The 12,929-nt window shown below is 51.7% G+C and overlaps 1 protein-coding gene across 1 annotated transcript in view; it reads left to right on the plus strand.

Moving 5' to 3' along the window:
* The window catches only part of NAV1 (neuron navigator 1), a 179,536-nt gene that overhangs the window by 73,018 nt on the left and 93,589 nt on the right, over nt 1-12,929 (plus strand). Inside the window, exons 4-5 of the mRNA XM_029935451.1 lie at nt 4,042-4,144; nt 9,200-9,565. Of these exons, the coding sequence (XP_029791311.1) occupies nt 4,042-4,144; nt 9,200-9,565 (469 nt within the window). The remainder of the gene's footprint in view (nt 1-4,041; nt 4,145-9,199; nt 9,566-12,929) is intronic.

Consider the following 12,929-nt stretch of genomic DNA (forward strand, 5'->3'; position numbering starts at 1 on the left):
ACTCAGGACAAACAGTGTGCCCTCTGGGTCTTGTAGAAGAGGCAGCAATGTGTAGAAACACCATCCTGCCCTGCAACGCCCAGTGCATGCTGGGAGGGTGATGTCGTTTGCTACAGCTGTGAGTTACCATGGTGATGACTGGGTTGGGGGAGACTCTTGCTCTCTCCTGAGCCAGAGGAGCACACACATCCTCCCTGGTCACTCCTTTTGCAGGGAAAGGCTTGGAGCAGCAGCCCAGGACAATGTCACGAGCTCCCCTCATAGACCTCCTTGTCAACCCAGAGCTGCAGGAGCCCTGCTTGGCCTTTGTCCAACCCTGCTTCACACACACACACACACACACACACACACACACACACACACACCATTCTTGCATCTGGTCCTTACTCTGTAGCAGCGAAGAGTGAGCATACCCAGACCCTTAGAGTAGGGCTGTGAAAGGTGTTCTGATTCGGGCGTCCCAGGAAGGCGAAAGGTGTGCTCTGCTGGCTACAGCATGGCCCCCAGCGAGAGCGGGACCCTGGTGGAGTCGGCCTGGAGAATGGCTTTATCTCATGTGCACAAAAGTGCCACATAGACTGGGTGTGTCCTGAGTGCATCCCACACAGAAGGACACTGAGGGGAGGAGAGGAGTCTATTTTGTCCCCAAGGCCTACCCGATGCCCAGACCAAACATTTGACAAAGAGACACGGAGGTGACCTCTGAGGCACCGTGACTTATCCAGCAAAACAGATCATCAATCAGGCTTTGCAGTTATCATCACAAACTAGTGTATGTCTCAGATACCGGCACCCCGCATGGGAGATGGGGAAAGAGGGTGAAACCTAGTTATGGGATGGAGGTCAGAGGCTGATGGAGTGAAGGTCAAGTGTGAGCAAGGAGGAGGGGTGGGGTGGATTCTTTTGCAAATGCAACTTTATTCATACCATTAGATTGAATAATATGTCAAAATTTGCTTTGGGGTCACGGATATGAATGTCAAGTTGCCTCCCCTAACCTAGGCAAAGTTTCCACAGCCTCTTGAGCTCCAGAGGCCCTCCATTTAAGTGCATATCAGTACTTTCATTGTGGGGCTCCTGCTGTACCTCTAGGAAAGTATCCATCACCCACAAATGCAGAGCACAGCCAGACTTCTCAGGAGCTGAGCCTTTGAGAAGGAGAGTGGCATGCCCAAGATGACCACCAGGGGACAGTGCTGGGGCACGGAGGGAGCTTAAGGGTGTAGCCTCCACAGGACCCATCCAGGCCTAGGAGCTCAAGGCAGATCTAGATCCCCCTCCAGCAAGCAAATCAGGTTCTAACCCGGATTCCTCCTGTGTGTGCCCCTAGCCTACACTGCAGGGAGACCTGGTGCCAGATGCTCATTCATTAACATCTCTCTCTAACCTCTGGCTAGTTGCCCCCTCGCTGGACCCCAGCCTCCCATCTTTTCTATGACCAGGCTGGATTGAGTCACTTCCAAGGACTCTTGTGGCTCTAATTTTCAGCAAGTCTATGAGACTTTGGGGTATCCCTGCCCCGCTCTACTGACGTGGAAATGAGGTGGGGGGTAGGGTGGTCTTTGAGGGAAGAGATACAGGGGTCAATGAGAAGTAGGAAGTAGGAAAGGGTCTCTCTTTCTGTCACTACTAGTACTAGAGCATGAAGATCCAGATTCAGATACCCATACCTCCCATGCCCCAGGGCCCGAGCCATAAGGAATACAGAGTGACCTTCTGAGGGCTGGCTACCATGTGGATTAAATATTTTTCCTTTAAAAAAAAAAAAAAAGACAGCCTCCTAAAGGGACACATATCCATCCTTTCATTTTTTTCAATGTACCACTTGACAATTTTTTGCGTGGTAGCATCCATCTAAATGAACATCTAGGTGTTCATTGAGCACCTACTATGTGCCATCACTGTGCTCGATAGTAATGGTGCAGAGATGCCCCGTGATGTATCACAAGAAATGGCAATTTCTGCTTGGGCTCAACTCTGCTCTGTCCTACATGCTAGGTGTGCCACCTTGGGCAATTTCTTTCATCTTTTGGAGTCTTAGCTCTCCCATCTGTAAAATGGGGATGATAGCACAAATCTCCCGTAAAGGTAAGGATTCAGCTAGATGATGCATGCACAGGGTTGGCACACACACACATCTCTGAGTAACTCTTGGTCACCTTCCTCTTTGAGACCGCACACCCCTGGGCGTTATGCATGCCTTTTCCTTATCTCTGCCAAACCCATAGAAAGAATTGCCCTGGCCCAGAAACCCACATCTTGGTGCGGTGTTCTTGGCCCCCACATAGACATTTGGGAACCAGGCTTTAAAAATATATGTATACACCCTCTGATCCTGTCTGTGTTCCATGCCAAGCCATCAGTTCAAGCCATGGAGCAGCTCACAAGGTGACACTTGCCAGGATAAATAGGCATTGGCAACCTCAGAAGTGACGACAGGCTGGGGACAGAGCTCAGAGCACGGAGGCCTGCCATTTGTCCCTTCTTGCCACCAGCATGGAGGCCGGATACATGATGTTGACCCTGAGCCATCCTACCACCAGCAGCCTCCTATAGGCTCCCCTAGGGAGAGGAGAGCAGAGGTGCTTGGGTCCGGGTGTGGAACTGGTTCTCAGAAAAGCTGCCGCCTGGCTTTCTACCCACCCTCCGCGACCTTCCCTTGGCTGACAAGACACAGCAGCCGCCTGCCAGCCAGCCTGAGCTTATTCTTGAGGGAAGAAAGGATTCAGAAATGTTCCCGTTGGCAGCTAAAGGAACCTCATAGCCATGCTGAGTCTGGGGGTCAGGAAGGGACCAAGAGGGCAGTTTGACTGGGAGAGGACCACAGAGGGTCTCGGGATGGAGGGAAAGGGAAGTAGCCTGAGAATGAGGATTCTTGGTTTTTCTCCATTGCTTTGCCATCGTCTCTCTGTAGGTCTTTGACTCTCCATACTACGTTGTCTTTCAGGGAGGCCTTCGAGGAATTGATTCCATTCAGTGACTTTGGATCCCAAAGTCAAAGATAAGCCATGGGGCAGGGACAGGTCCCCTTCATTTGGTGTCCTCAGGGCCTGCCGTGGTACCTGGCACAAAGTATGTGTTTGATCAAGATTTACTGGGTGGGTTGATAGAAGGGTGGAGAAAGTTGTTGGAGTTTCCTCATGCTCAGTACCCCTTAGTCTTTTGAATGTTATTTTCACCCTGTAAAGGAGATGGGATGAATTTGTTCGCTCTTTGTAGATTCTTCTCATCTGTCCATGTTAATCTTCTGCTTGGAAACCAAGGTTGGGTAAAATGACTCCTGGTCATTTAGGATTCTGAGGGTGGGGGCCACACCCATACGTCCTCCCCACTTGGGATTGCACCCTTGTCTTGGGTCTGAGTTGCCCAGAGCTCAGTCCATGCTCTAGGAAATGACCACTCATGCCCTCCATCTCCACCATCTGCCACATTTATAGGGGCTTTTCCTGAACTATCTCTCCTGGACTCCACAGAGCAACGCCAGACATTCCCAGTCAGTGCTTGGGGCTCAGGGAGTGTGACGTGCTGAAGCCGGCTCGTCCCAGCTCCCCAGAGCCAGTTGGTAGCATCTCTTCCTAACCCTGCAGTCAATGACATCATGTTGGGAGCTTGCAAGGTCCATGGGAGGGGTATTTACACCACAGACATTGGCAGATGCTACAAGTCAGGGTGTCCCTGCCTCTAAGAGCCAATCAGTAAACATTTACCAACACATCACTGGAGATGGGGTTTCCAATAGACATTATATTTGACCTCAACCATGGGAACCTTGCCTGGGACATTGTTTGAAAGAAGCAGGACCTCCCCAAAGTGAAGCCAGCAGAAGCCATTCCTCAGGGGGTCTGAGAGGAGTGCACAACACAGAAGGCCCCATGCCTACAACCCCCTTCCGGGGTCAAGATGTCAGGTGGTCAAGGGCATGTGTCCAGGGTAGCCAGCATGGCGTGGGGAGTGGTGTCCTGGGGAAATGATCACTCCGTGACACCCTCAGCTCCCAGCAGCAGCGTTTCCATTCACCCAACTGCTCTTTTCTCCCTCCAGACCCAGAGTCCCAGAGGAAGAGGACAGTGCAGAATGTCCTGGATCTTCGACAGAACCTGGAAGAGACCATGTCCAGCCTGCGAGGGTCCCAGGTGACTCACAGGTAAGTCTGAGCTGCAGAGAGGGCCATCCCCTCTGCTGCGGTCTCTCTCTCCCACTCTGGAGGGCAGGGCCGCAGAGCGAGTGCCAGGGCACCATGCTGAGGGGGGAGGAGAATCAGTCATCTCAGTGAAAGAAGCTCGGCTTTGCCTGGTATCAGCATGTGCTTTGATGAGATTTCACTGCAAGCAAATGAATGTGAAAAATCACCAGAGTAGGGGATGGGAAGGTCAAGGCACCAACCACACGACCCCGGGTGTGACCTTCGATGTCCACTTTCCCTCCTTAAGTGTCAGCCTCCTCCTTTGTTATAAGTGCCGTCCCTTTCCTGTTCCGAAGTGTCTGTTGTTGGAGGATTCTGGGATCGTGCCTGTCCCGACTTCCAGCATCTTGTCACTCTTATGGCAGGTGCCCTCATGCCTCTTGAGACAGTGGCTGAGGGAGGCCTGGGTGCCCAGCCTCTGGGTCACCCAGATCCATGCCATGCAGGCGTGCCCCTCCACCGCACCCTGTAGAGATCTTGCAGCCTCCAACCACGGGGGGCATTCATCCCTCCAGTAGCACCTCTTCCTGGAGCGGCATGCTGGCCACAGCCTCTGCCGTGACTCAGAATTTCCCCCACTGGCTGCTCGGGCTGCCCAGATGAGCTCATGTTGTCAGCTCCAAGGGGGATAGAGGGCCAGGCTACACTCTGGGGGTAGAAAGAAAGGGAGCAGACGGCCAGGATTGGGAAATCATGGGGGGTGTGGAGCAGGAAAGCTGAGAGGGATTAGGTGACCTTTCCCGTTGGACTGGAGATCAGTTCCTCCCCATCTCCTGGGGTTGGAAAATGAAAGCAAAGTTGGGACAGAAAGACAATACGATAGGGGCTTTTCTTAGCCCAAGTGAGTGGCCAAGTGATAGCCAGGCTAAATTTACATACTTCCAGTGACAGGGAACTCATTACCTGCCAATCATTTCAGTGTACTGTGGGATTGCCATGACTAGGAAGTGGAACTGAAATCAGGCAGCTTTCCCCCTTCAGCTCTAATTCTTCTTCTCCTTAGGAATACCCCTCTCCCTCCTTCCACTGTTCTGCCGAGCCCCATCCTGTCCTTTTTATTGGACATTCAGCTCTTTGTTCTCAGATAACTGGAATCTTTTAAATGCTAAATCAAAGCCCCTCTGTGGGGTTAGGCCAGCAGAAGTCAGACTATTGGAATGGATGTGGTCAAGGACATCTAAGGTGGGGTTCCCAGAAGCCCTGGGGCTCAGGCCCCCTTATACCTGTCTCTGACCTCCACCCCTCAAAGCCCTGAGCAGGACCAAGTGGGACAGAGGCCCGGCTCAGCTTGGCTCACCAGTTCAGCGACCCAGTGGATAAAATTTTGAATGCCCTCCTTCCCCCATCCAGAGAAGTTGTTAGAACAGCTCTTGGCACCAAATCACATGCCAGCTCCATGCCAAAGAAGGCAGAAAGTGCTTAGTTGCTGAGGGGGTCACACCGCACATGACTCACCCACAGGGGAAGGCTAGGGCAGCATCTTCAGTGTCCTGGTGCCACTGACTGGGGGCAGCCAGCCAGTTAAGCAGGACAGCCGGACCTCTCTTTTTGCTTTCTGTTTGGGGTGGAAGAGAGGGAGGCTGAACACCTTCTGCATAAAGCTTACTGGTTTGAGAGGGGAGAGCCTCAGGCCTCTGGTTTCTATCTCCCTTTATAGAATAAAACAAAAAAACCCCAAAACCAACCAAGAGCCCTGAAGCTGGTTTTGCTGTTTATTGTGGACCCAGAGCCACTTCCTGTCTTAGCCTTTGGTCTGTATTATTCCTCTTCCACACTTTGATAGCCAACACAATGATTCCCTGAGTTTTTATGGCTCTTTTACTTTTGAAAGTGCTCTCCATCAAACAGCCCTGGGAGTAGATAGGATATTTTCATATCCTCTGGGTTAGAAAGCAGCAGTCGTGGCCGGGGGTGGGGGGGTCCCTTGCCAGAGTCCCACAGGCTGATTGGGGGCTGTTCTGTGTCCAGCAAGCTTAGAATCCATGCCAGGCACAGTGCTGGACACCAAACCCCAGAACAAACAAAGGCTTTATCCTCGATGAGGAGCTTACCGTCCAGTGAATGCTTCCAACAAGGTCATTTTCACTCTGGAACTTACAGGCTAATGCTAGATTCAATTCCTTTTTCAGAAATCTTTATTTCGGTCCCACTTCCTCTATTTCTACTGGCTCGTTTCCCTAGCAAGGAGAGTGTCTGGGTCAGGGGGCTGGGGCTGGAGAGGAAATGAAACTGTCTCTCTGCTCCAGGACTGCCGTTCTCCCGACCCGAGAGAGAGAGACAGAGAGAGAGAGAGAGAGAGAGAGAGAGAGAGAGGCAAGATTGAAGGGCTAGATGCAGGGCTGGAAGTCAAGAACCGAAATTTTAAGCTAGAATCCTCCCCCACTGACTTAGAGATGTCTGGAGATGTGTTTGGGGGATAGAAAAGAGCAGTGAAAGAGATGAAGAGGCACTTTCAGTGCACAGAGCTAAACAGGAGTAGGTCAGGAATAGAACTGAGGCGTCTGGATGCCAAGCACAACCCACACTCCACACTAATTTTATTACTGTGGTGTAGACTGACTATGAAAACTGGCTGTCCCAGAGCTCTCCAGTGCCCTGTCACCAAGGTCCTCCTCATCCCTTTCGTTCCCCTCCTCATCTCATGGTCGCGGTCAGCTTGTTTTCATTAAACACTCACTGCGTGAATCCCTGCACTGAGCTCCCCTTCCCTTCAACTCAGCACATTCATCTTGGGTTTGCTCCTCGTCGATTTATTCTTGTGCACATACCGAGTACATGCCAGGCCCCGTGCAAAGCGCTGAAACACAGTGGTGAGCACGGCAGACAGAGCCGCACAGGCCCACGGTCTCCTTCAGGACTTCCACTCTTCTCTCAGGTCCACAGTGATTAGAAACGGAAATAACACAGTGTGTGACGAAGTGCACATAGAACACAAAGGAGGGCCCAGAGGGGAGAAGTTGGGGGTGGACCAGGTCAGGAAGCAGGAAGCCCCTGCCTCCCCCCACAGAGGGTTGGAAGCAGCAGCCACCAATCGCCCTGCCCGGCTAGGGCTCCCCCATCTTGTCCACAGGACTTCTGTAGGGACCATCAGCATGTTCAGGTTCAAGGGTCATTTGGCTCCTCCTGTTCTTTTGTTCTTTTTTTTTTTTTAATTTACATCCAGTTCGCATATAGTGCAACAATGATTTCCGGAGTAGATTCCCGTGATTCATTCCCTGTGTATAACACCCAGGGCTCATCCCTACAAGTGTCCTCCTTCATGCCCCTTGCCCATTTAGCCCATCCCCCTACCCACAATCCCTCCAGCGACCCTCAGTTTTTAAGAGTCTCTTATGTTTTGTCCCCGTCCCTGTTTTTATATTATTTTTGCTTCCCTTCCCTTATGTTCATCAGTTTTGTATCTTAAATTCCACATATGAGTAAAGTCATATGCTATTTGTCTTTTGGAAATGGCAAGCTTTCATTCTTTTTGATCGCTGAGTACTACTCCATTGTATAGATATACCACATCTTCTTTATCCATTCATCAGTCAATGGATATTTGGGCTCTTTCCATACTCTGGCTATTGTCGATAGCGCTGCTACAAACGTTGGGGTGCATGTGCCCCTTCGAAACAGCACCCCTGTATCCTTTGGATACATACCTAGTAGTACAATTGCTGGGCCATAGGGTAGTTCTATTTTTAATTTTTTGGGCTCCTCCTGTTCTACTGATCAAAAAATAAACCTTGTTTTCTCAGGGTTGGTAGAGACAATTTGGGAGGATTTTCTTTTTTTTCAAGGAACTCTACAAAAGCAAGAATAGAGAAATCAATGTCCCACTCATACCTTAAACCCTAAAGTGGCTCAGAAATGGATGTGCTCATGGAGTGTGACTCATGTCCAGCCCCAGATTGTCTTCCCTGTCCAGCTTTCTCGCCCTATAGATCCTATTTTAGTTATTCAACCCGCCTGGCTTTAGTTGGGCCAAGCACTGAGACCCTACCAATGGTCGGTTTTGGCTCGGCTGGGTAGGTTTATCAGTTAGTCTCTAAACCCAAATCGAGGCCACCTCTCCAAGCAGATCCCAACCGCCCTTTCTCTATGCAGCCACCATGGTCCCTGAGGGAGAAAGGTATCTCCTTCTCCAGTTCCCATCCCCCCTCAGGTTATCCGGCACAAACCTGGGCACGCTCTCCTGGCCTGGCCTAGCAGGGCTTGAAGTGTGGGACGCTCTTATCCATTTCCACCTGTTCTCTCCTCTTTCCACTTACGGCTGCTTCTGTTCTCTGGTGAGGTTCTGCTTCTTTCTCCTGACGGCCTAGGCCTTTGGCTGGACCTAGTCTAACTGGGAACCAGACACAAATCTCAGGTTCCCAAAGCTTTTCCTATACCCCCTGCACCCCACTCCAGACTTGGCCATCTCTGGTTTGGGAATCAACTTGCTCCCAGCTCATTAATAGAACGGAGGTGATAGACACGCCCTGAACAGATGAATGATCGAGCCCTTTTAAGCTCAAGGTGACCGGATTATCCCACTTCCCCCAAAAGATCTCAGTGGACCTGGCCCATTTACTGAGCAGCTTCTATATATCAGGTGCTGTGTTAGCGCTGTGTTAGCATTTACCTAGGTGATGCTTCCAGCTCTGTGGAGTAGCTAGTGTACTATTATCCCCATTTTACAGATGAGGAGATGGAGGCTTAGCAAGGTTGATTATTTCACCTCTAGATCACTTGCAGATACATGGTAGAAAAGGATTAAAACCCAGCTCATATTACAAACTCTGTGTACTTAACAGTCCATGTGGTTGGTTCCCTCCCACTTAAAATCCTTTTCCTCTGACAGCCTCAGGTAACATCACAGGGGTGCCCTACCCAAGGAGAGGCCTCCTAGAGAGGGTGGAGCCCACTGGGCAGGTGCAGAGGAGTCAGGAGGGCATGGGCAGAGGGAAGGGTCGCTGCAGCGCAGTCTGCGGGAACAGGGCACAGAGCGGCTCTGCCGGCATGAAAACCAGTGCCCTTCTGCCCTCTGCCCAGCTCCCTGGAGATGACCTGCTACGACAGTGATGACGCCAACCCTCGAAGCGTGTCCAGCCTCTCCAGCCGCTCATCCCCTCTGTCCTGGCGCTATGGCCAGTCCAGCCCGCGGCTGCAGGCTGGGGACGCGCCATCGGTGGGCGGGAGCTGCCGCTCCGAGGGGCCGCCAGCCTGGTACATGCACGGCGAGCGGGCCCACTACTCTCACACCATGCCCATGCGCAGCCCGAGCAAGCTCAGCCACATCTCCCGCCTGGAGCTGGTCGAGTCCCTGGACTCGGACGAGGTGGACCTCAAGTCCGGCTACATGAGCGACAGCGACCTCATGGGCAAGACCATGACGGAGGACGACGACATCACTACTGGGTAAGGTCTCTTGCACAGCTGGGCAAGGGGGCTAGAGAGGGCAGGGGGAAACCGGTGGAACGGGATTCCTAGAAGGGAGTGGGACTCGTGACAGGCGTTTGGGTAGCTGTGCTGTGACAGGAGACAGCTGAGCAGAGCCTTCGTACATTCGTGGTGGCCGCCCCTGAAATTTCATGGGGGCATATCCAGGCTTTGGTGCGTGGGTGGGGCCGCCATTTGAAGAGCTGATTGGTCAATGAAGAGGCCTCCCTCTCATTGGCCCGTGTGGTTGTCGTTCTATGGTGTGCCCCGCCCTCCTCCCTGGTCCTGTGCCCCCAAATGGCTGGTAGGAAGGGCCCTGGGAATAGGTGTTGGTGCCAATTCTGCTAACTCTGTGAACTTTGGACAACCTCATCTGCTATCCCATTTGTAAAAAGAGGATGATAGTACAACCTCTGTCTACCTCGGAGTCTAGTAGGAAGAGAAAACGAAAGCAAGCCGGGGAAAGTACTGCTGAAACAGAAAAGTGGTAGTGGTGGCTCTCCTTCCTTCGCTGGGGTCCCTGGCCCCTCTAGCCCGTGCCTTACCCCGTGGCCCTCAGTTTCCACTCCTCTCGTTTCTTCCTCTGCAGATCTGCCAATAATGCAACTTCCTAGTTCCTATCGCGGTCTGTTTACTTACTCCCCCACAGGGACCCTCATCTTCTCTTTTCTGCCCCAATTGGCAGGGTTGCCCCAATTGGAGCAAGGTGGATGTAGGTGACCGTCTGGGAAGTGAGGGGAGAAACTAGGAAGAATTAAGTGGGGGAAGAGGGGTGTAAATGGTCCTGGCCCAACTGTTCCAAGCCCTGAGACTGAAGAGCTGTAGTGGTTCTGGAACTTTCTCCAGGGCATCTTTCAGCTCACTGCTACTTCCACTCTCCCTTCTTGGTTTGCTGGGACTTTCCAAGGGACCACACAAGTAGCGACAACACTCCTTCCCCTACCCCTCTCAGGGACTACCTCTTTGCAATAAAAATCCTGACTTTAAGAGAATGAAAAGTAGCCCCTCCTAGGGAAAGACTGAGAGCTGAGCTCCAAGCCATCCACTGTTCCCCACCCCTGGGAACAAACTTGGAGGGACTAAGCAGCGCCTGTCCAGCTGATGAGGCTGCTCTGGAGCAAAACAACTGACTCACAAACGGGGCTGTTTACTGCCTCTGAAATCCCCAGGGCCGGCAGACCTCACGCTCAGGTCCACCAGTCTGGAGCTGGGACCAGAAAGAAGCCATCCAGCTCCTCCTGTGCTCAGAAGGCTTTGCTGGTCAGGAAGGAGAGCAAAAGTGTCTAATGGGCTGCTCTGCACAGCCCCTGTGCCAGGAAGCTGCTTCTCTGAGGAAATGCCCAGGTCTGCCCTCTGAGAGTGCCCAGTTGGATGGAGCAAAGGGAGGCACAAGCCCCATGGAGCAAAGAGCTCTGAAAGTTTCTCATGTTTTGGAAGGACCAGAGCCCCAGCCCTCAGGGAGCTCCCAAACAGAGGGAGGTGAGAGCCGTCCCCCAAAGTGCATACAATGGCCACTGCAGAAAATTCCCCAAACATCGGAAGGCACAGGACTCCTGCCCTTGGGGAGCTTCCAGTCTGAGGAGGAAGGTAGGATTTCCCAGCTGTGTGAGCTTGGGCGAGGTAGTTAACCTCTCTAGGCTTTGCTTTGTCTACCTGCTAAATGCAGGTAACAGGACCTATCTCAGGATAGTTATACGGATTAAACAGATAAATATATGTAAAGTGCTTAAAATAATTCCTGGCTCATTATAAGTGCTCAATAAATGTTAGCTATTTTTTTTTTGATGTTATTACTGTTACTGTTCAAGTGCCATTGTGATGGAGGAGAGGGGCTCTTGAACTCTGAGAAATGCAAGCTTGCCCGAGGGGGGTGTGCAGTCTCAACCAGAGTGCCACTTAGAATCAGCAGTGGGGACGGATGTAGTGGTAGCTGGCCAATCCTGGGAACATAGATTTGCAGAGGGGAGCCAGGAAAAATGCTCTTAATCCACGCTTTAGCATCCTTTCTTTATCCCCTCTGGACAGTGTGCATGCCTGGGTCAGTAAAAAAACAAACAAACAAACAAAAAACCAGACTTCACTGAGGCTAGAGCATGAAAGAGAACTTGCCCTTCCTGCACATCCACTAGACCATAGGCCTGGGGAAGCCTGAAGTACATCGGGGGAAGGGAGTGTTGGCATGGCAATATCCATAAAGCGGACCTCCCTGTAAACTGCAGTGCTGGTTTCCAAGATAACTTCATGTGTGTTTTTTCTGGTCAGTCTGCCATCTTGTAACGCTTCCAGTTTTAAGGTTTCTCTGTATGTTGACTTCCTTGCCCAGACCGTGAACACACACACCCTTAAATGTGCTAAGGAAGTCCGAGCTGAGGGGAACCCACCTATAATCCCGGTAATGTTAATGTAAACCATCACTCCTCAATTAAGTGTTTTCCTGGCTACATGTTGTGCTTTCTCATTGGAGACCGGGCATCCTGGATTCCAGCAAATCTTGATGAGACCATGCAAACCTGAGCGGCCCTTGCTCAGCCTCTTGTTTGGCCCTCCTGTCCCCACTGCGGTTTCCATCCAGGTTTTATTGCTTAGAAAATGTCCTGTGTCTAAGAAACTTGTCTTCCGTATTCGTGAAATGGGTAGGGCTGCTCCCTGTAGGGGTGGTGCACAGTGCTTCCCACCTGCACACCTACCCTTCCTCGGCCCCTGTCAGCCACTCCCCACTGCCACCCACTTTGCTGGCTCCCAGGAGCTCCCAGCACCGGGCCAGTGGGAGAGATGAAGCCGTTGCCACTGAGCCACATAATCGGCCACAAGCCATCCCAGCGAGCCAGGCAAGATGACAGTGATTCTAAGTGCTCTGTTATCTGCGGGGGGAAGCAGCCACTTGGGAGCCTTTCCCGAGCCAGTGTTCAGTCAGCCCTCTCTGCTCCATCCAGACACCAGGCCTTTCCTGGGTCACCAGTCTGGGTGGGTGGAGGTGGGGGGGCGGTGCTCAGAGAGGGCAAATTCTTCAAACTGCAGCTCAGCAAACTAGAATGAAGAAGGTGAATCTGCTGCCGAAAGAATCCTATTTTTCAAAATTATGTTTTTTTAAAAACTGTGGTAAAATTCTTTTTTTTTAATATATGGTTAATGTGTCAACCATTTTCAAAAGTACAGCTCAGTGGCATGAAGTACATTCGTAGTGTTGTGTAACCATCCCCACCCTCCGTCTCCAGAACTTTTTCCATCTTCCCAAACTGAAACTCTATCCCCATTAAATGCTGACTCTTCATCTTCCCCTCCCCCCACCCCCAGCCCCTGGCAATCACCACTTACTTTCTGTCTCTGTGAACTTGACTGCTCT

Source organism: Suricata suricatta, chromosome 3 (assembly GCF_006229205.1).
Source record: "Suricata suricatta isolate VVHF042 chromosome 3, meerkat_22Aug2017_6uvM2_HiC, whole genome shotgun sequence".
NCBI classification, from domain to species: Eukaryota; Metazoa; Chordata; class Mammalia; order Carnivora; family Herpestidae; genus Suricata; species Suricata suricatta.